The 25,413-nt window shown below is 39.6% G+C and overlaps 1 protein-coding gene across 3 annotated transcripts; it reads right to left on the bottom strand.

Annotated features, from left to right (window-relative positions):
• Positions 1 to 471: 471 nt before the first annotated feature.
• CASP8AP2 (caspase 8 associated protein 2) lies at positions 472 to 25,315 on the bottom strand. 3 transcript variants are annotated; one of them, XM_037391818.1, is made up of 10 exons: positions 24,967 to 25,315; positions 23,222 to 23,297; positions 22,038 to 22,118; positions 20,072 to 20,172; positions 18,465 to 18,539; positions 17,182 to 17,297; positions 12,169 to 14,675; positions 6,772 to 9,694; positions 4,826 to 4,925; positions 472 to 3,489 (listed from the first exon to the last, which is right to left on the bottom strand). In XM_037391818.1, exons 2-10 carry the CDS (start codon positions 23,268 to 23,270, stop codon positions 3,433 to 3,435), a joined length of 6,009 nt encoding a protein of 2,002 aa, XP_037247715.1. In that variant the 5' UTR covers positions 23,271 to 23,297; positions 24,967 to 25,315; the 3' UTR covers positions 472 to 3,432. The 3 variants fall into 3 exon arrangements, with proteins under 3 accessions (XP_037247715.1, XP_037247716.1, XP_037247717.1); XM_037391819.1 differs by lacking the exon at positions 24,967 to 25,315 and adding an exon at positions 24,392 to 24,529; XM_037391820.1 differs by lacking the exon at positions 18,465 to 18,539.
• Between the last annotated feature and the right edge of the window lie 98 nt (positions 25,316 to 25,413).

Raw genomic sequence — 25,413 nt, 5'->3', positions numbered from 1 at the left:
CAGACAGTTAGCTGGCACTTTAGAGAAAATCCCTCAAGATTCAATACCCGATGCTCTACGATTTCACTGTTATGCACATCTCCATAAATCTTGCTCTCTGTATGTCCACTTTGGAAAATTTTCCAATACTCACATCCATTAAGAATTTTTAAACTGAATCCTGTAAAAGTACGTGTAGGATCAAAGCAGACCTATCCTTCAACAGCAAACCGGAGCGAGACTCTCGAAGAGCTGCCATCTACACTCTTCCAATGAAAAGCCTTGGATGAAAAAAGGTCTTTCTCCTTTGTAATGTTCCACTCAGCACTAACCTAACGCTTCTAGAAAAAAAAGAGAAAAGCTGTAGGTTCTAATTCATAAAGGTTTAAAAGTTTTATGTCGCTTGTGAAATTGTCCAATTTCTGATCCAGTCACACCCACTAAGAAACAAGTAGTATGTATTCAGAGCAGTAATTGCATCAGAGCAGCAGCTGATTACTTCCATGTTTATTGGCCAGAACATCAACATAACTACCCATTTATACAAACCAACATAAGTAAATTTTAATGCTGCTTCACAGCATTTCTGCTCGTCGAACCATTAGCCAACAGTTCTAGAAAATATTTTCATTTACCTGAGGTTTCACAAATAAGACTGTAATTTACATACAGCACATTTTGCATATATGTATCAAAATTCTTGTTGGAGAAATAAATTACAAACAATGGTACAAAACCACTCCAAGCCACCCTTTGTTCAACAAGAACGTGTGTGTGTGAATTTTACAGTTTTATTTTTTGCATTATTCTTACAGTAAGCAAACTATTCAGTTTATACAAAATAAACCTGGAGTTTTATATAGTTAAAAAAATCATCTTTGGCTAAACAAAGTTCTCTCTATTTTTGTACAGATATTTATATATATATATATATACACACACATCAAATATTTTACATGACCACGTAGGAACCTGTACAGATACTTACAACAGACAGAACATTAAAAAAAGTTACGTAATTTACAAAAAAAGGAATCCAAGTCAGAACCAAAACAGTCAAAGCCCGCCCCCCCCCCCCCCCCCCCAACCTGTACAGATAAGAAAGTAAATAAACACAGACAAGGAATAAACAACTTTGTAACAAAATACTGCCTGCTATTTTGAGACAGAGAGGAAGCACTTAAGTGGAGAGAAGCTACTTCCCTCAGTGCCTTCAGTACTGTGCACATTTTGATCTCTAAGGATATGGTTAAAATAGTACTCTTAGTAGAGTCTGGGTTTTTTCACAAACATGAATGCTACTCTGCAAACTGACTATTCTGCAAACTGACTCATTTAAATCTCCAAGAAGTAAACAACTGTCACAAATATTTGTTAAGAACAAGCAAAAGCAGGTATACCAATTCTCCACTGAAACCACTAGGCACTGCCAGCGTAGCATGGAAAATGACACTTGGTCATCAAAAGCAAACATTTCAGAAGCAAGCACATAAGATGGAAGACTGCCAGAACTGACATCATCACCTACTCAAGTCATTCCTTGTAACAGTTTCCAGAGCACTGTCTAAAACGAGGACAATGCACTGTTTGGCAGCATGACAATCCATTCTGTAGGTCACATCTACAATACTGCAAAGGTGTCCGTGGCAACATCACTGACAAATTATCTGATGGTTTATTAGAATGAGAAGCTTGTCCCATCAGTTGGAGGGGCAGCAAAAAACCCCATTATGCTGAAACTGAAGAAGCAGTCATTGGATTCCGGAAAAAAGCCAATTTAATCCTAAATTGTAAGGCAATGTGCTTAGGTGGGATTCTTAAACGAAGTCTAACTAAACTCAGCAGATGTTCTGGCTGAACAAGGACTACAGCAGTTCTGATCCTCAAAAAAGAATAAAACCTCAAACATCAATGAATTCATAATACAAAAAATTGTGCAACTTCCAGGTATGTTTATTAGGGGGGGAAAAAAAAAAGAAAAAGCTTTGCAGAAATTTGGGATAAAGAAGTAATATATGGGGGTGTGTGTGCGTATACATATACATACATACACACTTTTAGCATGTATTATTAAAGGAACTCTTATAACTGCTTCCAGTTTAAAATAGAGCATAATGAATTTCTAATGTACTAAACAATTTGTAAAGATAGATACAATTGCTGTCAAAACATGCCAAGTTGACAAGCTTTTGACACTGCCCGTTTTTACAGAAAAGTTTTTCTCCTGGTTAGTAAGTATAAAATCACATTTTATAAAACTGTAAAGGTCTGTTTCTAAATTGATTTTAAAAAGAAAATCACTTGTCAATTTTTATTTTTTTAGTAAGACAAAATGTTCATTATGTTGAAGACCTAAACTAAGTACCTTTCCCAGATGTAATTTGGAGCAGAAAAATATACTAGCCTTTTCCAAAGGAAAAACAAAAAAACCCTGAAAAATTTCCAACGTATTTTTCGTGGAAAAAAACCCTCCAACTATTCAAAATTCAATACTGTCTTTTAAAATATCATCAGAATTGCAAAATGTTTTAAACTACAAGACAATTCTTTGTAAATGAACACTCACTACAGCATTTCACAATTTAAAAGAAACTGAAAAACGGGTCCCTGCATTAATGATTGGCTTCATTCTTTCACAGAGGTTGGGACTCACTTTATTTGACTTCAAAAATTGAAAAGTTAGGGGATTAGACTAGACAACTGGCTTAGATTTTCTCCACTGTCAATGACGACAGATGGACGTCCTAAAAGAGAAATTCATTCACCTGTGTTGAACACTGGAGTCATTAAGAACTGGCTTAGATAGTGTGCTTAAAGCTGAACACAAACCCTGAACTCAGATTCTCTCCTTGGAACCCACTATGAGTGACTAACAAAGCAGCAAGAACCACCTATTCCTTACCATCAGAATCTGACACTAGATAAGCAGCTTTTGGAACCGTTGCTATCATTGCCCTGCCTTATTTTAAAAGGAAAATGCCTAACTTCTTAAAATATGTTTCAAGATAACCAAGATTACATACCTGTCATTTTCCAGGATTATCTACCCACTGGATTCCAAAACACTCTTCTTAAAATCCTAGTTTGACACCACCATATGCAGTACTTCCGAGAAGTTAAGCAAGAGCCACCATTTTCACTTGACTGCATGCCCTTGTCTTTGCTTATAGAACACATTTAACCAACAGGAGATGTTACCCCTTGAAATGATACCTCTCCATTTCCACGTCCCCTTTCTTTCCTAGCTAGCTTGTTTGTAAAGTCCCCTCTGTGTTATTCTGATAAAGCACTTCAGAGGAAACTGGACAGGGAAGTAAATAACAGTGCACCAGATGACCAAACTCAGTATACTGGATACCTTCCACTAATCCCATCACATGAATGCAGTGGTTGTAGTCCAGTGTTGCTGGTAACAGTTAAACCCCACAACCATGAAGCAACTTGTTGGTAAGTTTACTTGCACTTGGATTTCTTGAACAGCTTCATTAACTGCTTGAATCTTTCTGAAACCTAATGGAGGACACAAAAAGACATAACATTAAGGCCCCAGATTTCTGTACCTACAAAACCAGACTGATCTGACAGCATAAAGTTTTCTTAAAAAGACCACTTTTTTGTTTTTTATTGGCTTCCAATAAATTTTAGCGGGAGAATTTTAGGAGCACCATTAACAGGTTAACTGGATGTAGGAAGTCTTCCTATCCCTTTGACATCTAAAATAGCCTCTATGTCAGCTCACAGAGAGCTAGATCAACTACTGGTTTAACACAGGTTTCCTTACAACAAGGAGGGAAAAACTGAAGGTTTCAAAGTCAATTGGACTTGAATTTTGCCAGGTATAACTTGTGAGTAAGATTCAAATGTAAGGACAAAAGCTTATTTTGTACTCCACAGTTTATTGGATACTTTCTACCTTCTTGTACAACTGTTGCTTCAGGTATTTATGGCTCACCATAAAGTAATCTGCCTACTAAGGGTTTTACAAAACTGGTCTGTAGATGAGAGTCAAACATCTCTTCGTTGAGCATAGTTACAGCTTACATAGCAACCTCATTCAATAGTAAGTTAATAATTCATATTGCTATAGTGTATCTACCATCCACCGAACACCTAACTGGGAAGAGTGGCATAAACGCACAGATAACACTGTCTTGCCCAACCATCCACCACAACAGCTTCTAAACCCTGCAAAGATTCTGTAATCATACAACACAACATCCTAAAAGCCAAATCCTGAGTACACAGGATTTCCTGACTTAGTCAAATGGGTGTTTCTCCCTTTCCATATTTGCAGGATAGAGATTAAGATAGCACTTCAAGACATGTACAAAGTTATCTGCAAACCCCTGGAAATATGCTACATCAACTTGACATCTGTGTCTTTTGAAGTTTTTTAATTAAAAACTGAAAGAAAAAAGGAACCATTTTCATGAGACACGTCTTTTCTACAAAATCCTGGGGTATTTTTTCCCAGCTTTAATTTTAATTCTTTTCTAATTTATTAGAAGTGTGCAAAGGCTTTGGGCCTCTCCAAAATTGCCTTTCTTTAAGTACTAATTCAACGACAGAAACAATCCTGTCATCCCTAGCTTATGATTGGACACAGCAGTTTCAATACCAATCAAACAGGTACTGAAGAATCCCTGGACCATAATATCCCTATCGTGTATATTTTAAAAAAGTAATAACTGGGAGAATCTAAGATTTTTTTTTTCAAGAACCCCCCAACAAAAGACATGAGAAAAAAATTTCCAAATTTGCAGAAGATCTCCAAAGGTTTCTGTTCAACTGCAAACATAAATGTAGCAACATAGCTGTTATCAAATATATGAATGATAGCACCTACCTGATTTGGACTTTTGTTCAGCCTAGTGGCCAAGGAACCAAAGGTTTTGCTTGACGGCCCTTTTCTCTGACATTCCAGTAAAATTTCTCGGTCATCATTTCTAGAGCAAAAACGCATTTTAAAAATATTAATACATATATATGTGTACATGCACACAAACAAACAAAAAAAATTGTACAGGCATATATAAAATTCTGAGTTTTTCCAAACTGTGGAACACGAGTTCAAACAGCAGCAATGAAATTATGGAGGATCCTCCTCTCCCAGCACAGAGTAACAGGGCTCAGTACAAACAAGTGGTAGTGGAGATCATGCTACCCTATTAGAAAGGGTAATATGTATCCATATGAGGATTATTACAATTGAGTTAGCCCAAAACCAAAGTAATAAAAAAGAATTTTAAGCTTCTAGACCAGACATTTAAACATCCATTGAAAAAACCCCTCATAAATTTAACAGGGGCCAGCAGTTCTAGACAGACTTGCCCCCTTTTGCACAGCTAAGCAGCAGCTTTCACCTTAGGCCCACTGACTCAAAGATTAAAAAGAGATGTTTGACTTCTCTTAAGTGGCTTAATACAACAAACACCGAGCACATCTACTGTCCACACAAGAATAAAGGACCGATAGTCTACTCTTGGGTGTGTCATTGATTTGCTGTTTGTCTCACTAAAGAATTTAGGTATATGTAAAATGTATATAGACAGTCGTTGTACAGTAGCTACTATGTACATTTGGTTGAAACCTGCCATATTCCAATAAATTATATTTAATTTCCTCCATTTCAAAGCAAAATGTAATGACTAGTTTTTAAATAAACTCAAGTTTTTTAGGCATAGTTCAAAGATGGACAAAGACTGTGAAATAAAAAAACTCGTTGTATTCGTAAGGAAAACTGTAATAGTCTCTTCCTATCTCATCGGTTTGCACATTTAAAAATCATGCTAGCTTTCACAGTCTTTTTTTCATGGAGTGCATTTTCTTTTAACATGCTACCTAGAAACTTCCTTTATATCTGAACTGTAGTTTGGAAAAGTCTGCCCTGAAAATTTTAGAAGCCACTTTATAAGAGATATTGATTGTATCAAGTTGTAGCAAGAACAGCAAAACCTGCTAGCTATGGTAAGGATAAAAAATACACCACAATAATTTTGCACGTATTTTCAATACACAGAATCACCTCATTTGTCATTCACATCCTACTAACTGGAATATATGGGCTAAACTGTTAGTACATTTCTGCAGACTGAGCAGCATAGGCCCCAAAGAAGAAAACTGTTTGCTTTCATCTCCTCCACAGAGAGAGGGCATCTTTAGTTGCTCTCCTTTACACAGACACTAATGCTTCCAGGCCTTGTAGGAACATAAAAGACCTCCACCCCCTACCAAGCCTGGCTGGAATTTTTGGACAGGGAAAGGAGCATGGAAACAAAAATTACAGACAGTGCAACATAGTAGGTCGTTACTTTAGCATTAAAAACAAAAGCAAAATGTATCCTTTGTTTTGAGAGATTGGTGTAAGTGATGGAATTAGTGATGATAATGGAAGCCACTGTCTTTAAGGCAAATCTGATTGAACCTACCTAAGAAATTACTAAAAATTGTTCTCTTCCAAAGACTAACAGGATTACATTAAATCAGTTCACCTTTTAATTTTTTTAAAATTTTTTAAATATTTAAATTTTAAATATTCCTCTGAACAACTGTTACAGACAAAGGATAAAACAAGATTCCAGCACCTCTCAGTGCTACTCTGAGAGACAACGTCAACCTCATAAAGCCATCCTGCATAGACAGGAAGAAGCTCCTGCTCCACTATTTACAGCAGGATGTCGAGCTACTCGGTAGCTTCAGCCATCAGCTAAATATCCTTTTCCCCCCACTTTTCAGTCTATCATGTAGTTTAAAACACTGTAAACCAATCAAACAGATCAAATCAGAAATTACCTCGTCCAGGAAACTACTACTTCTCCTTTCTTTTTAATGATGTTTTTGGCATACAGACTAGGTGATGATGCAGATGACGCTGAAGGAGAAGAATCTTTGTTCTGCTGCAACTCATTCTTCTTACTAGAACATAGCTTGGGTGCTGAATTTACCTCTTCAGACTTTGTATCACTTGCATCACTCCCTTCACCTGCTGATTCAGTTTCTCGTCGTTGCCTTTTTGAGTTGGAATTCTCTCTGACAGACTCCTTTTTCCTTTTTTTACTAGTTTTATCATCTATACTTTTCTGGCATCCTTCATCAGTATTTGAGGTGGATTTTGTTTCAAAATTACATTCACCTGCTGCAGTCTCATTGGAAAACTCTCCTGTTAAGTCTATAAATGCACCAGCGCACTCTTCCAGTTCTTCCTTTTTATTACTGGTTTCCAAATTTCCTGCAGAAGTTTCCTGGCTCCTGTTATTTGCAGTGGATTTCACTGCACAACATGAAATTTCACCAACAATATCATCTGTTATGTCTACATATGACTCTAAACTGCATCCAACACCCATTTCATTTATGTTTTCAGATACTTTCAATTTGTGTGCCTGAGATTGCTCTGAGCCTTCATCTGGGCTTTCAGTGTCATGGTTCTCTGCGTTTGAAGATTTTCTACAGGGTCCAAGCAACCCAGTAGTTTCTTCCTTTCCAATACTATTATATGACTCCTTTAGAGGCTGAGGTAAGGCAGGATGTTGTTCTTTTCCGATGCTGACATGAGGCAAGCGATCTGTCTTAACCAGATCTGGTTTGACAGTTCCTTGCACAGTGGCTGCTGTGGCAATCTGACTGTCCCTTTCTTTTGCCCCACTTCTTATTTCTTCTTTTTCAATCTTAGCTGAGGACACCCGTGCCTCCTTCACTAAAGCCACCTGATCAGATGCTGTTGAGATAGATGGCACTGCACGCCTAATCTTTACAATAAAATGGTCATTGGATTTCTCCATTATTACTGCTTGCATTGGTAGGCTGGGACGACACTGAAAACCGGGAGCAACAGGCCGACTTGTCCATGATGAAGAACAACTTGATTTACTGCTTGAGTTATCAGATTCTAAAGCCAAATGAATGTCTTGTTCAGTGGCATCCTCCTCTTCAAGTAGTGCATCTTCACTGTAATGTGCACTGAGAACACCCTCGGGAGTTGAGCTAGAATTATTCTCAGGTTTTAGGAAGCTGAGGTGAGCATCTGATTTCAAAGGTGATGGAATAGTTAAGGAAACAGCCAAATCTTCAAGAAGGATAGAAGAAACAAATGATTTATTCTTTTGTAAGTTGCATTCATCTTCTTTGCATGAAGCTGCATTTGTAGGAACCTCAAACATACAGCTTTCATCTAGTACATCTGGATCAACAGACATCTGAAGCCTAGATGCTAAAGAGGGAGCTCTTACAGGTGAAACAATAGGCCAGTTAATATCCTCTACTGGTCGAGATTCCACACAAGTCTCCTTTGGAACAACCTCTTGCACCAGTTCAGCAGCATTACCCCTGCATTTATAACTGTCTAAAACCTGTTTCTCTGGAGTCCTGAATTCCCACTCATTTCTGTCAATATTGCCACCATTTTTTTCTAAGAGATCAGAACCTTGCAATAAGCTTTTGAAAATTTCGCCCATTTGAGCATCACTTACAAGATTGAACGTAAGACTGGATGCTTGTTGTTCCGTAAGAAGCTCATAACTAAGATCAGATTTGTTAGCATCTCTGGAGAGTTGGAATCCTTCCTTTTCGTATTTAACACCCTTAAATGGAGTGAGAGTGCCTTGCAAATTATTCTCTTTAAAGAGGTGCACTTTGGCTTGGGAATTCCTCGTGTTATCAATGGAGTTAAGACATTTGGTAAAGGCAGGTTTTGGTGCATCTGTTTTACTTTTCTCGTGCTGACACTTAGGTCGCTGATAACCCACAATTTGCTTTGAAATGATATATTCTTCGTGCTTTTGAGATCTGGCTTTCAGGGACCTTTTTCTAGATCTTTGCACATCATTTTTATGACCGATCTTGTGTTTTTGCTTTCCTGCTTTTTCAAATTTCCCTTCCTTACTCTCATTTTGCACATCACATAGTTTTATTATAATTCTCCTTATCTTTTCAAATAAGTAATCAAGCTGTTCATCTACAAATTTCCATAACTGTTTTTTCATATCTGATACTTGTTGTTCAAAAAGACGGTCCACTATTGCATTCTTTTTAACTTGCTTAAGTTTGGACTCTATAATATCACAGATATTCAATTTTACTGTCTCACCTAATGTAGACATCTTGGAAAAGTTCAAGTATTTTATTAATGATGTAAAATTTATGATACCAGATTCTATAATTCTGTGAAAACGTTGAACTGGGAAGTGTACCTTGAACTTCATGTAATTTTTCCTCATCTGTTTTCGTACAGCTCTTAGCATCTGCATGACTTCTTGTACATTTGAAGGTTCAACAATAACATGAACTATTTTTTCAAGAGAAGCAATGCTCACTGTTTTATTTTTCTTCATATCCTTCGAAGATCTGAAAGTCTGATTTTTATGCCTCTCTCCGTTCTTCTTTGTACTTACTTTCACAGAAATAAATTTTCCATAATCTTCATTGCAACACACAGTTTTGCTCTTTTGATTCTGCGGACTGCTGGTCAAATTTCGTGCCTCGGGAGAAGCTTTTGGTCTTGACTTCTTTGTATTTTCAGAGCCTCTTTCTAGTTTAGATTTTTCTTCATCGCTGCTTATGATTTCTCCTTCTTCTATTTCATCTGAAGAGATACTCAGCTGGGACTCCATCTCCAAGTGTTCATCAGACATGCTAACTGGCTTCTGATTTTCTTTGTTTAACTCCTTTGACAAATTCTTTGATGGACAGACAACGACTGTACTTTCAGGAATTACATCTATGAAAAGAAAACAATTTGCCAATCACCATGAAGAATGCAATTATAAACAGACATTTTCAGAAAAACCTGGAAGATTCTTTTCTCTAAAGTGACCATTCAGAACTGTTTGAAACTGCCAACGACAACTCAGGAAGTCTGAGCTATAACAAGTTTGGGTGGTTTCCTTCAGCAGCTGCTAGTTTAAAGGATTTTTCTGAGCCTCGAAGGGCAAGTAAGACCTCAAAGTTTCACTAAAATCATGTGATCTCGCTCAGAAATACGTCCAATGAAAACAGAAAAAAATCTAGCAGTTTCCATCAGCTTTAGAGTTCTTTCCATTTATTTTAACAAGTTTTCTGAACACTGCACAATCTAAAATTTAACTTCAACATTATTATAGACTAACATCTACATACAATAAGTGGCTTATCTTTTAACGAAACAAAATGAGAAGAACAAATGCCCTATTAATGACCTATTAATGTCAGGGCTGAAATAAAGGCTCTTTTGAGTCTTTCAATAAACTGACTTACTAAACAAACAAGTACTAGGCAGCACACGCATGATAAATCTCCTATTTCAGTTTTATGTGCTTTTAAGATTACCATTACTGTAGCTAAGCACAACCGCCTAAAAAGCTTTTCTCTCAGAAATTTTGGACAAAGTCTCCAGTTCAGGTTCCGGAATGACAGAAATGAGGTACGTGAGAGGAAAAGCTAAAGTTCTGCCAATTGTAGCATGCCTTACTCTGCCTCACAGATGTTTATTAAATCTTTTATATTTTTGAGATAGCATCAAATATATATTCAATCATTATTTTAAACTCAAACCAAATGCTATTTTGTTAAGAAAAATAAGCAATTACAGTTAGCTACAAAGCAGCATGCTACAAAAGATGAAAAGACAAGCTCATTTCCATTGTATAAAAATTCCACTGAAGTGTATATGTATCAATTAATAAGATTTGCAGTTAATTTTAGGCTTGCTGGGCACTCTAGTTAATAAAACACTCTTATGTTCAATTGCACATAATTAGACTACTTACTGACCTCTAACATTTAATCTCATAAAAGATCATATTTAAATTGATCTCCATAAAAAAAAATGAACTTGCAATTAAAACTTTAAAGCAACATTTTAAAAAGTTTACTTTACAGATTCTGCAGTAGCAAAAACATACTCTGCCACCGCTCCATTTCAGTTTTACAAGGATCAATACCTACTCAAACAAATCAATATTTTGACAAACCAAACTATAAAATGAAAGTGGTCAAAATACAGTATTAATGTATGTACCCCTGTCCTACAGAACAGTAAAAAGGTGAGTACTGAAGTCAAAGACCAAGAGAAACCATTGCCTTCTGTCAATTTAACAGATGCAGAACATTTGATGTGTGTATCGTTAGTCACATCACCAAGACAACTAAGCATCTAACTTCAGAGCTGAAAATCGCTGCTGGATGGATTCCTCTAATAAGTAATTTGGGGAAACACTACAAAATCATAAAAATACTCTTATTTGATGTTCATCTACTCTGATCCCAAAGCTCCTGTGTTCCCCCAGATATTCAAAAGAATGTAAACTACTAAAGGAATTCACAGTAACTGTGAAACAATAGCTGTCTCAAGCACAAGAGACACAAGCACAAGAGACACAATTCCTGAGCAAACCACACTAAGATTTGCAAGAAGATAGGATTATGCTCCAAAACTAAGAAAAAGTATTTAAATGCAACTCTATAATTCTTCTTCTAGTAGGAAATCCAAAGTTCCAAGAAAGCTTTTGATGAGTTGCAGAAAGTTGCATATTACAGAAAGATTTAAATTCACACAAGGAAAAGATCTGAACTTTGGGTCACCTATTTTCTCTTCCTGTGAGTACTGTCATCGTATGTTATCTCCTTGATACCTTATTGAGGACTTATTAGTCTCTTACTTCATCAATGATAAATCCTAATGTTCTATTTGTTCTACTATTCTCCCCACTGATTTACAATTATTAAGTATATATATGAATTCACAGTGAAATTAATCCAGATGGAGAGCAAAGCTACCTCTTAGCTGACATTCCTAGAAATTAACTCTTAGATACTCTCTCCAGCTTTCTCACAAATAAATACAATATGATCTTAAGGAACTTTTGCCCCTACAATTTCAGAGAAAAACCTAATGTGAACTACTCAGAACTAAATGCAATCAAGAAACCTACATGGATTTCCTTTTTAGAAGTTAGTACATAACTCTTATTTCAATGACTTATCTGGCAGTAGTGAGAAACTCCAATTTTTATAGCAGTAAATGGTCAACTGGCTACAGTGTTGGCTGTACTGTCAAATGGTTCCAACACAAAGGACCACTGAGACTTAAACAGCTTAAGAAGAAACAATTTGTATTTTTGAGAAAGCAGTTAAAAGAAGTCACTTCTGCTTTCCATGAATGGATCTTTTAAGCCTTTATGCAGAAAAGAAATTAGAATACACGTGTACAAATACCTTTGTTATAACTCTTCACAAGACCTTTGCAGGGACTTTCCATCTTAAGTGCTTTAGCCAAAGGGCGCATCGGACTGTTCAGTGGGCTGATTGCCTTCGGAATATACCTCAAGTGATTGAGATCAATGCTTAGTATTGAGCTGTCATCATCAATAGCAAATGGGTTAGTTTCTCTGTCTTTAGTTCTAGGATACATCTCACCGCTAAGAGAAGATGCTGCAGTACGGATTTCAGTTAAGTCTGGCTCCAGATCACAAGCATTCTGGTCAACTAATGTTTCATCCTTCTCAGTTAACATAGTTCTGTCATGTGACTGAGATGTACCCATATTAATTTCACAGATACCCTCTCCCTCAGTGGGACACTCAACATTTTCTGCAGCCAAAGGATCATCATCCTTCACTACTTCCATTAAAGAGTCTGGTTTTGTTTCGCTAGTATCATCTGTGATATCACAGCACTCCAGGTCACCAGAATTTTTGGCTTCAGAGTCATCCAAGACAAGGTTTTGAGAGCCACATTGGTCTGCTGAGCTTTCTATGTTAGCAGCTAGCCGTATTTTATCTTCTTTCTTCTCTGCTGCTGACTCTGGAAGGGCTCTCATACTTTCACTGACAGGTTCAGACTGTGCTGCTGCTGGTACATCATCATCCTGCATCACACCCACCATCACAGGCAAGTTTTCACACTCTGCCACACTCCCTGCCACCTCCAGGGGCAAAGATTCAGGGTGATTCAGATCTGACACTGCCGCTGCTGTAGCTGGGGCTTCCGATTCAACCACATCACAAGCCTCTGCTGCTTCTGATGTTTCAGCCTGCATCTCATCAGGAACAGGTAACTCTGCTGCTCCTGGCAAGGCCTGGGGCTGTACCTGACCCACTTGTGCTTCTGGTAAGATTCCCGAGCTCAGTTCATCCACTGCCACTGCTGACAATGCTTCAGATTGTGCTGGATCTGCTGCTGCAACTTCCACTGCTTCATCTTCAGAATTAACAGGAACTGGCGGTGCTGGTGCCCCGTCACTTTGAGCTGCACTGTCCAGAACTTGTAGTGTTAAATCAGATTGCTCTGTGGGACCACAGTTAACAGGGTGGGCAAAATCTAACAGTTCTGCCTGCAGCGTGAGCTCTGCACTCCCCTCATCAGCGGCCTTTGGGGAAGATGTTTTAAGTCTATCTGTTGGAGAGAGACACTGCTTCTTAGCAGGAGAAAGAGTTAAATTTAGCTTTTCCATAAAGCTAAGTTTTAAGTCTTTGCTTTTTGTCCCAGTGTGATCATCTTTAGTTTTGGGAACTTTATGGTCTTTAAAACTGTCTGCTACTCTGGATGTTGCTTCTAGCTTACAGGACTTGTTTCTCTCACTTTTTGTAACATCTGTACCTTTCTTGGATTCTTTTGCAGATTGGTGAAAAAATTCTTTTGCAACTTTTCTTTCATTTCTAAAATGTTTATTCTCATCCTGATTCTCTCTTTCTCTTTTCCTTTTTTCTTCAGTTCTGTGTCTTTCTGATTTGGAATGTGCTGTTTCCCATTCATATCTACTACTGTTTTCCTTCAAGCGTGCATATTTATGTTCTCTGCTTTTGGAACTAGAAGGTGAAGTCCTTCCATCTCGAGAAGTATAATCATTTGCTCCCCTGTCTCTCCTGCAGTCAGTGTCTTTTCCTTTTCTAGACTCTTCCATGCGACATTTACGTGATTCATGAAGACTCTTTGATTGTTCATTCTTTGAGTGTGGACTACTCCCTCTACCAGATCTCCTTGGTTGCTCTTGTAGCTTTTCATTTGGTTTATTTTTTTGGCCAGCATTTTTTTCATCTTTATCATATGTTTTAATGTCTTTTTTTAATACATTTTGCGATCTCTCATCAGCAAACAATTCACCTCTTGTTTGAAATCTGTCTTTACCAGTAGTTTGTTTTTCCCTGGAAGAAACACCTCTTTCTACTCTTCTTTCTACACTTGGACTGCGTTTGAATTTTAAGCTCTGACTTTTTTGTTGCAAGTCATTTTTACTAGCTTTCTCTGAAAGAGTTTTCAGCTTTTGCTGAGGATCTGAGTTTCCTTCTTCACTGTCACCGTTGTTTCCAGTGCTCTGATGTACTTCTCTTTTGTATTTGTTGCCACTTCCCCTACTGTACTGTTCATTACTTTTAATTTCTTTTCTTTCCTTTCTGTTATCCTTGTTGGAACTATGGTCATAGTTTGGCAGACAGGTATGAGTACTGTCAATGCAGAGCTCTTCGGGAGGGTATCTCAGCAAATATGGAGTGTTTCTTTTTTCAGAGCTAGACTTCCCACTGTCTGTATTATGAGATGAGTAACTGTGGTATGTATCTTTTGAACAGTCATTTTTCATTCTGTGCTCCATCTTTACACTGTCACCTGAATCAGGAGGTCTGAATTTGGAATCTTTTGTTTTACACATCTCAGAGCACCTTCCATTAGTTGATCCTGGAAGGTATCTGGTGAAACTACTTCGATGACTGGGAAATTCTGATAGCCTGTTTATAAAAAGAAAAAAGTTAGGTTATTTTTGCGTTTACTTAAACATAACTAAAGTCAAATTGCAATGAATCCACAGATCTCAAAATTTTTCATGCTTTCTTTCAGCTTCATGTTGAAAAAAAATGTGGGATAAAAAGAGCAGTTTAAAAATTTCCATTAGCATAGAGCAAAAGAACATAATCTGTATCCATGCTTTTGAAATGAAATTCATCTAAAGAAAAAGCAAGATCTGTGGAAAAAATCTGTACTGGTTCTAACAATTTCCGTAATTCTGATGAGTATTTCATTGTCCAGCAATAAAAATCTTGCCCTAGAAAAAAAAAAAGTTATTCTTTACAGCACTAGTGATTTTTAAAAATAAAACACAAAGCAATTCAATACTTTACTACTTGGTAAACCAGCAGCCAAAAGAATAGGTAAAATGTGACTGTGCTTACTCTATACAATAAGCAAATAAACTACCATGTTTGGAACTTGCTGCAAGCTACAGAAAACAAGTAGTAAATTACAATAATCAAGCCTCATCAAGGCCACGTGCTACAGCTGCAAGGTCATAATAAAAAGGAAAAAAAATAATGTAAAGGGACACATGTAGCCTGTATGGCCTGAACTTACTCATTACTGACAGAACTCAACAGTTACCTCACCAGAAAAAAAACCCGAACAAAAAACCACAACAACCCACTTTTCTGCCATATTTAACAAAACATCTCATTAAAATGACATGATTAAAGACAATTGCAACCTTCTTAAATACTCTCCTTTATCTAAAAAGAATGATTGTGTCTAATCCATGCAGAGGGAAACAAAAGTAAGAGTCATACCAACAAATGATGGCAGCAAACCACCAAATGTATGGTTCTTTTTAGAGCCAAAGATGAAGGGGCTGTTACACACAGATACTTGGTTTTAGCCTAAAATTCTATGTTGATTCAGTGTCCAGTTGCAAGGAGTCAGTTCACATGTAAAACAAATCTGTATTTATCTCCAATACAAAATGGGGTTAGTTTTGCTTTATAAAATCAAACACTTCCTATGGGCCAACACAGTAAACGTAAATATGTAATGATCTTCTTATACAACTGGCTCTACTCCAAAAATGTGACACCTATGTGAATGTTGAACTAAAACGAAGCTGCAGCTGCTGTAATCAAAAACCCTTTCCTATATTTCTGTTTAATTTTGAACTATACCACTAAGTTTTTGCCACGCTTTAGGCTGGCTATTAGATCTGCGCTACATATGTGATAAATGTAATTGTATTCAAGTGGGGGGGTTGTTTTGGTTTTGATTTTTTTTTTTTTTTTTTTTTTTGAGATAAGCACTAACAAGTCCCCTTAAAGATATTATCTTTGAAGTAGTCTTTACAGATAGGTAGATTGCCCTAAGATGAGCTAATTTACTACAGACCATGCAGCAGACAAGGCATGCTTCTAATACCTCAAAGTGCCACTTTCCCCACAATTTTCCACGATGTATGCCCCCAAAATGCCTAGATCAAATACCTTATACATAAATTTTTAATCATCATCAGAAGGCATTGCAACAGAGTTTGTAAACTCTTTAATGAGGTCAAGTATTCAAAACAACAAAAATATTTTTCAAACAACGTGATTTAAAACCCAGAATACCACAGTCAAAGGTGTGAAAACGATAGCTGTCATACCAAAGCCAATCAACTGTAAGAATTACACATGTTAAAACCTCTTAACCTCCATCAGATCATACCTGGTAATTTTCTGTATTTAGGAAAAAAAAATAAATCACAGTTATTATGCATATAGCCCCTAGCACAGTAACATCAAATGACCTTTCTTTATGACACCTTTGGAGCCAGAAAACATCAAATTGTCAAACTGAAACACAAACTAATGTGGCTGATGTCACACAAGTGACAAGCAGGTAACCCTGTGATAAGCTAGGGGTTCTCAATTCTGGAACCGTGCTCTGGTTTCAAGTGGTTCAGAAACCTTAGACTCAGCTACTCCCGTATCCATACTTTAATATTTTTAACTCCTTGCCATAAGATTAGTAATACACAGAAATTGCCAAGAATTCTCTAGCTGCTACTTCCCACCATGGGAGACAGGGCTTTCATATCTTGCCATGAAAACATTACATAGTCTCTTCATTATTTTCATTTGTTGTCTGAAGTTCCAAGGAATTCATGGTTGAGACCATAACAGACCAGTTCTGAAGTTGAACTGTGTAAGATAGCATCTGCTTTGAAACATGGAAAATGGTTAGGTAACCCACCAGGAATGGTGGCAATGGTCACCCTTTGGATTCCTCCTCATTTTGTTAATTAGAAACCAAAGACCTCATCAAGCAGAGACACTTACCTATTTTCTGATTTTGCCAGTAATTAAACCCACACAAACAATTATTTACTAAGTAATGAAGAAAACCATTAGTTTAAGTAAAACACCACAAAAGTTTCTTACAAGTATACAAACATGATCAGACAAAAAGCATGCTTTCAGTTCCACTGAGTAGTTGTACCTTTGATGGAGATTACTGATTTCTTCATCCTTACGGTTAATTTCCACTCTTGCTGTTTTGATAAGTGCTGAAATATTCTTTTTCAGAGCTTGGTTTTCATTCTGCAGAATGACATTCTATTTTAAACATATATACCAAAAAAAGAGAGGGGGAGAGAGAGAAAAAAAAAAAAAAAAAAAGAATTAGCTTTTTACATAATGTAAAACAGTGCAAGACAACCATTAGAAAAAGTCCCGTCACACGCAAACTGACAGTAGAACATACAGAAACTGTTTTGGAGAAGTCAGAGTTACTGAGTTCCAAAGGAATTTTTTTTTTTTAAACATCAATCACATTTATGCTCCTGTTTCTGTTCCTAGTAACTATTTAAGATGTTTCAAGCATTCAATTTATTAAAACCGAAAGATGCTAAAAAAATTATAGTCTGCCCCTTTGCTTCATTCTTTTACTCGATTTATTCCTTTCCTGGTCACTGTATCAAATGAGAGACGTAGCTTTTAAGCACTTTCAGAGAAAAAGGGTAATTGTATTTCTTTCAAGGTATTAAACCAAACTTTGGGTGCTCTATCATTCTAGCATTTCTAGAGATGTTCCAGAATGCTCTGTCAGTCCTAGAGATAGGCCCTTCTCTTAATAATTATCCTCAGCAAAGCCTGCTGAGAAAGGCAGACAAGTTGTGCAGAAAACTATAGGTGTGTCACAGGGCAGAAGCTGCTTACCACTGCAAAGCATAGAACCTTTGGGACTTATCTGTAATACACAGTAAAGCATGTTGCAGAATTGTAAAATAATCTAACTATATAGAATGGCACAGCATGGGGGTACTAGCTGAAGTAGAAGAGCAGTTCAGCCTCATCAAAACAGCACTGTGCTCAAAGCAATGCAGACATCTTCCAGTTCTAATGGCAGCTCAAGTACAGCTGCAACCCTCTTCATAGTGTGGTAAAGGCCTATTTTTTAAAAAAAGCAAGAGAACTGGATACCTTTCTGATAACTACTCATTTGACGTGCTTATTTTTCTAATTAAGGAGATAGAAAATAGCTTAAGCAACTAAAGTCTTACCGCACACAACATAATGAAACTAGTAAGATCAGTGAGTAAATTCATCAGTAGGCTATCCTACCAACTGTCCTAGGCAGAACCTCCTACAGAGATGCTTCACAAACCATCCATGTGATGGATCAATTCTGGAAAGCACATGAAATTAACTCTCTTAAAGCAATAGCAAAAAAAAGTTTGCTTTACATAAATCTTGATAATGTTGCCCTTTGAAATACAGTACCTGTGCCTGTATTTCCTTAAATTTCTTCATCAACTCTTTAATTTGCTGCTGACATTTTCCATATTCTGCCTGCAACTGCCAAGGAGAGAATTCACAGCACAGAAGCGGATTTAATTACACAGAAAAGTTACTCCTCTGGATTTATAGTTAGTTAACACAGTTATGTGTATTAAAAATCTCTGCTTTTCTTCCAAAAGTAACATATTAAAGCCACATTAAAACAAAAAGCCTCAATATGCTCCAACAGGTACACAAGTCTCTAAAACATCACAAACACCCAGATAAGAGGAAATATGTATGTGTTTGCCCAACAGACTACAGACTAACAGGAAATCGTATTATTGTGAAATTCAAGACAATTACCAAGGAGCAGGAGTTATCAGAGCCCTACAGATGGGGACTTGTCAGATTTTAGATAATGCAAAAGAGATAAACAAAAACACAACACAAAGTTACTACTGGACTGTACAGTGCAAAAAGACTGCAAAAATAGGCTGCAAAGGACATGCTCTTGTTGAGATCACAAAAATACACATTTGGCATGAGCCCTTCTTTAAAAGCAGATAGGAACAAAACTTTCACAGAAGAATGGACAACTTCCCTATTGTCATATTTAACAGTCAACTGCTTTCAGAGTGACATTTTCATCACTTTGTAGACTCCTGGAGGTTTTGCTCATGCTTCTTCTGTAGTGCATTATACCTATGGATGTCTGTCCCTTTTACTCCAAGGTTAGTTAAGATGTGTCTTATGGACCAGGACAGGTGATGCTACATGAGTAAGTGTTCTGCTAATTTGCTAGCAGTTACCTACTGCATGGTTGTCTTCAGTCTCAAGGACAAAATTTAATGACATGTAAGATTAATCCATGACCCATCTGCTTTAGTGTGGTAAAATTTGTTGGGAGATGTGGATAACTGGCTAGCTGAAAAAGTTCACATAGACATAGTCCAGCTGGCTGGACAAAAATGCACATCGCTCTCAGCTTATCTGAAGTAAAGCAAAAACACACTATCCTTGGCTGTTCTTGTTACACAATATCAGGAAGATTGCGGTGGGAAAAGAATGTTGCAGGTGGGAACAGATAACTACAGAAGAGAAACTAGGGGCGGGCTTGATATTTAGGCAACTAACCAATAATGAGCTTAACTTTTGTAATAAGTATGAGCTAATTATAACAAGGCATAAAAGGTGACTGTAAGGTACAATAAACAAAGTCTGCTGATCACTCATATTGAGTGACTGTGTCTTCCCTCCGTCGCAACAGGGAGAAATGTCAAGACTAGCTTTGTATCAGACATCTGAACGGATATTTAACTAGAAAGACATTATAGTACATTTTCCCATAATGTATCTGACATATGAACCACATGCGAAGGGCATTAAATGAGAACAGACCATGTCACAGAGTGAGAGGTTCACTTATTATGATAAACTTGTTGACATAACAGTTAATTAGCACACTCTTGGGTTTACTTACTTAAAAAGTTTCCCTATTTTCCCAATAACGTAAGCATACTGACAACATTTTTTGCACTTTGCACAAGAAAATTTGGAATAAAAAACCTCCAGAACACCAGAATTATTTTTGTCACGTTAACACATACCTCATTGTAGGATGCTTCCTTCGCAGTCCCTTCTTCAATTAATATCTCATCAAATAAATTTAAGCTGTTTCCAGCTGGTGTAGAATTTGGAGCAGAATTGTCTGTAGAAAGAAAATCAATTACATCAAGAAAAGAGTACTTTTCTAGCCAGGATGCATTGTGTCACTGAGGAAAACACAGGACCTCATCTGGAGAAATTTCTTTGCTAAATTTCAACATCTCTTTCAACATTTATGTTAGTTTTATTGGAAATATTTGATCCAATTTACACCGACATAAAAGGTAACGATGAAAAGCAAAGTTCAGCTGAAAACACAGCATTAGAAAAATTAAGAGATATACAGGACATCCAACAACAAAGATGGCTGCATTCTGTGACTTCTAGTAAGTTGTTTTAAGTCAAAGGAGAGCTAACTCACAGTAAATCTACCCAATTTACAAAGCAAGAAGGACTACACCTTAGCAGTGATCTGAGGTTCTGCAATTCCAGAGCCAATAGATAGCAGAAAGGCAGAATAAATACAAGCATCCTACAATTCATACAGCTTTTGGCCAGACCCCACCCTAGAAACATTTGCAGTTACAGAAAAAAAATTACTGAGAAAAAGAATACTCAGATGCTAACAACCTCCTACACATTCACATACACTGACCAGTTGATCCGAATCAAATGAAGTTATGCTGTCGAGTTGGTATAGGGTTGAATACCATGCTTCTTGTGTTGAATAAGTGCTTTTTTGCTGGTTTATATCCCCTCACAAATGTAAACTCCCCAGCTCTACTTCAAAAGAAATGAAAGAAAAAACCCACAAAACAAAAACCAACCCAACACCCAAACACCCCAATTATTCAGGTAATGGTGCTTTTCCTTCAGATCAACCTGTGTTCTCTGTTCACCAAATACGCATTGCTGACAGGACCTGACTCATGATACCTCTGAAATATAGATCCATTTGCAGATGAATAAATGAAGTTAGCTACCAAAGCTGCACTTCAATCCCTTGGACAATACTATAATACATAGAATATTATTAACACAATGCAAGATGACATGCAAATAACATTTATCTGTATAGAGCAAAATTCTCACCAATTCTGTTTTAAAATTTAAAACCAAGATATCCCAGAACTAGATTATATAAAACGCTTGCATTGCACTCTTATTCCTCCTTACTAGACAAAGCATCTCAGTATGTGAAACATGGATTTAGAGAATACTCTTATATGCTGTAACAAATACAAAATGGAAAACAAGAGAAAGAGTTATAGATGCTTTATGTCTGTAGAATATCATATATCCCTTCAATAAAAATTCAATGGCCTTGCAGTAGTCAAGTCACTAGAGACACACTTGTGTAAATACCAGAAACAGCATTTCATTAAACGGTACACTAAGACTCCTAAAAAAATCATAAACAAAAAGGTGCGGGGTCCATTTCTTTCCTATCTTCAAAGTTAAAAGAGGAAATTAATTTACATTGGGATGTGAAATTACTGAGAAAGTAACAAAAGATTAAAAGGATTACTGAATGCACTGTATCACACAAATTATGCTTTGGAGCTCTCACTGGGGATTTAGTGACCAGTGACTGTAGGGTCTGGTCCTGAAGCTATTTAAAACCCACAAAATAAAGGTGCCTTTTTCAAGGTAAAATGTCCCATTGTCAAGGCACAGATAGAATAGCTAAGATTACTCTGCACCTCTTTATATGCCCAAGTCTTTTAAAATAACCAATATCAATCACATGAAAACTCCTATCACTCAGCTAAAAGATTTAGGAAGTTGCTGTATTTACACAGGAGTGTAACATACATGTCTTAAGTTTAAAGAAGTAGCTCAGAGCCGTACGTTACACCAGCTAAATATAACTTAAAGCTAACTGGTTTTTTACTTAAAACCAGCCTAAGAAACACAGAGAGTACATAATGCTCCAAGCCAAGCAGCAGCAAGATACAATCAACCTACCAGGAACTGTCAAACCATTGTCCAAGCCATCATAAATATCCACCGAGCTCTCATCACCTTCCCTGAAGGGGGAAGCTTCAGCTAAACAAAACAAAACAAAAAAAGAAGCCAAAGTAAACATTTAGTAAACTCCAACCTCTAACTTTCCCATAAAATAAGTGCATTTGTGATCGTAGACCAGTAAAGAGTAGTAAAAGTAGTAGCACAGGCTAGTAAAAGACAAGGCAATTTTACTCAGCAAGCTACTGCTATTGTGGAGAAAAGACAGTCTTGTAAGATCAGTTTCTGAACACTACAAGAACTGTGCCATATGAAGCAAGTTTTATGGCATTAAGTACAAATAAATTTTAAAATTATACGCTAAGTCAATTTGATGTGAATTTGAAACTGTTTCCTAGAATACACTGAATACAAAAGTCAGACAACTCAGAAACAAAAATAAAAGAATTAGTATGATAAAATCCCTACTGTGAAAATAAACATTTCAGGCTAAACAAAGTAGTGTAGAAGTCTGTATCATAACTCAAAGAGTTTGCTTTAGTACTGCCATCTATTCCCAAGACTAACTGGTACTGTAAAAGTATTTCAATCAAAATCTGCAGCTCTCTTCACATCTTTTTCCAATGCCTCTTATCACTCTCACCCCCAATACGTGTATTTCTCCAGTTCTGCAACAAATATTATTACTATTAAAAATAGAATAATCAATATCCACAGTCCTTCTGAGGCTGGGAATCTCACAAACATATGTCAGACGAATCAACTGCAGAGCTGGAAATAAAGTTTGTGTACCCTGATTGCTGGTACTATACCAGATGATAGCGCATTTGCTCTTGCAAATAGCAAACAAAGGAACAATCCTCCTAACCACCCAAATACACGCTTCATTAAGATGCAGCAAAGGTTAAATAGTATACCATAAACCACAGGGGAGACCAGTTCCAGGAACCCCCTCAAAATGCACTAGAAATCCAAAGTACAGAGTTATGGTTTAAAATCTAAACTTACTAATTGGATAAGGCTTACGATACTGGGCCACTGATGTTTAGAGTTGAAGCTCGCAAGAATTTTTCCCAATCTAAATTATTTCTATTTTGTTTTCCAAGTTATTTTTTTATCTATTTATTCTCAGAAGACTGCTTGTGTTACTTGACTACAAAACAAAGTAATCTAACACATCTTACCACCGTAGCGGATATCAAACAGTCCCAGTTCATCCTCATCTGTTGCCATGATATAAACTCCCTATGGTTTCCCCATCTATGAGTAAGATATCAGAGGAAAGACAACACGTTAATTGATAATTTCAGAACAACATCATAAACCAGAAGCATCTTGAAATAAGTCAATTATACCTGAGCTACCTGCATCCCTTGCTCTTCAACAAAATCCAACACCAGAATGAGAAAACTTACCTCAAGATAACAAAAGTAGAGCCCCATCAAGGGGAGTAAAAACCTGTCTCATAAACAAGCATTCTGAAGATCTTCAGCTGTATCTTTTAATTTGTATGTGTCAAATAAAGATCTTATGAAAAAAATTTGGTATGAAAACAAGCAGTGCATGCTATGAATAGGTTATCTGAAGGCATACCTTAACCAGCTAAAATAACCCGACTTCTCTGCTGACTATTTAAGAGCAAGTTTCCCCTCTCTGACACCAGCCGCCAAACCAACGAGCACCAGCAGGCAAGACGGACCGTGACGCTGATGCTCGGCCACGGGACGCAGCGCGTCCGCCACAGCACCCGCTGCAGAACGACTCTGGGCGCACAGCCGCGTGCGGCACGGACACTCGAGCAGCCCTGACGCCAGAGCTGCTGCCTGCACCGCCACAGCACCGGCTGGGCAGGGAAGGCGAGCCCGGGAGTCCCGCGGGGGTGCCGGGGCGGGCAGAGGCACGGAGCAGCCGCCAGGCAGCTGGGAGGCGGCGGCCTTGTCCCGCTCCCCAGGCCTCACCCGCCCTGCGCGGCCGGGAGGGGTCCCCGCCCGCCCCGGTGCTGCCGCGGCGGAAGCACCCAAGGCCTCACGGGGGTCAGCGCGGGAGAGCCGCCCGCCGCGGCCCGGGAGCGCGGCCCCAGCGGCTGCCGCACGGGTGGCACCCGCAGCCCCGCCATCGCCGGCGGGCCGGGGCGAGCAGGCTGCGCCGGGGCTGGGGCCCGCGGGGCGCCGGGAGAGCCCGGACCGGGCCAGGCCGAACTGGGCGGCGGGATCCGCACAGGAGTGGGGGGGAGGGGAGCGGCACCCGCACACGGCGCCGCCTCGCCCCGCACCGGCAGAGGAGAGGAAGGGACGAGAGGGGAGAGGAGGGGAGAGGAAGGCGCCGCCAAGCAGGCCGCCGCGGGCTTCACTCACCGGTTAACCGCCGCGCCGCGGCCCGCCGCCCCCGGCCCGCGACACCCCGCAGGTCGCCGTCGCCGCTGGTCCCGCAGGCCGGGCGCCGAGGGGGCGGGGCTCCCGGCCGCGGCAGCCAACGGCCGCAGACGCACGGGACGTCCCCGGCCGCGATGTCAGCGAAACCCGCCCCCGGCCCGAAGCAGTTGGCGCCAAAGCGAGGGAAGCCCGGCGGCCGCGCCCCGCCCCGCCCCAGCCCCGCGCGCGGGAAGCCGCGCCGCCCCCGGCGGGCGGGCAGGCAGCTGGGGGGCTTCGGCCCGGGGGTGGCCGCCGGAGCCTCCTACAAAGGCTGAGACGGGTGGAAAGGGGAGAGGAGGGGTCGCGGGAGGCTCCCTGGGCCGCGCCGGGCGGTGCAGCCGCCGGAGCGACGCCCCCGCGCACCCGGTGCCGGTTGGGCGCGGGGGGCCGTGCCCCGCGGCTGCGGTGGGGTGGGCGTGAGGCAGCTCCGGCGTGTCCCCCGGGAGGCCCCAGGTTTAAGTCCGGTTTCTGCTCTCAGCGAGCCCGCTATCAAACCCCTCCGCAAACACCGCTAGTACCTCGGAGCCGCACTCGGGCGTTATAAGCCGCCGGTGGCCAGCGAGCCTGACGTGGGGGTGCTGGACGTAATACCGGCGTTCTTCCTCCCGAGCCCGAACCACCGGTTTGGGTTAATCATCACCCGCCCTCCTACTCGGTCAGGACCATGACCTGGATTTAAAGGGCTTAAGGGCAAGCGCCGCGGCTGGTGGCCCGCAGCCTGGGCCTGCTACAGGCAAGTCCTGCCGCAGCAGCGCCAGCCAGCTTCCCTGGGGAGCGGGGCCCCGCCCGCGCGGGCTTCCAGCGCCGTGAGAGCGTGGGAGGGAGAGGCTCGCCCCGCTCCCGGACGGGTCCCGGCGGCGGCAGCGCGCTCCGCCGGGGGGCGGCTCCCCTGCGCCTCCCAGCATGCAGCAGGCGCCCGCGCGCCGCGGTGCATGCTGGGAGCCGTAGTTCAGCGCGGGCACCGT

This window comes from Falco rusticolus, chromosome 6 (assembly GCF_015220075.1).
Source record: "Falco rusticolus isolate bFalRus1 chromosome 6, bFalRus1.pri, whole genome shotgun sequence".
Lineage (NCBI taxonomy): Eukaryota > Metazoa > Chordata > Aves > Falconiformes > Falconidae > Falco > Falco rusticolus.
Note: the sequence above shows the minus strand (reverse complement) of the source record. Positions and strands in the feature narration are given on the sequence as shown.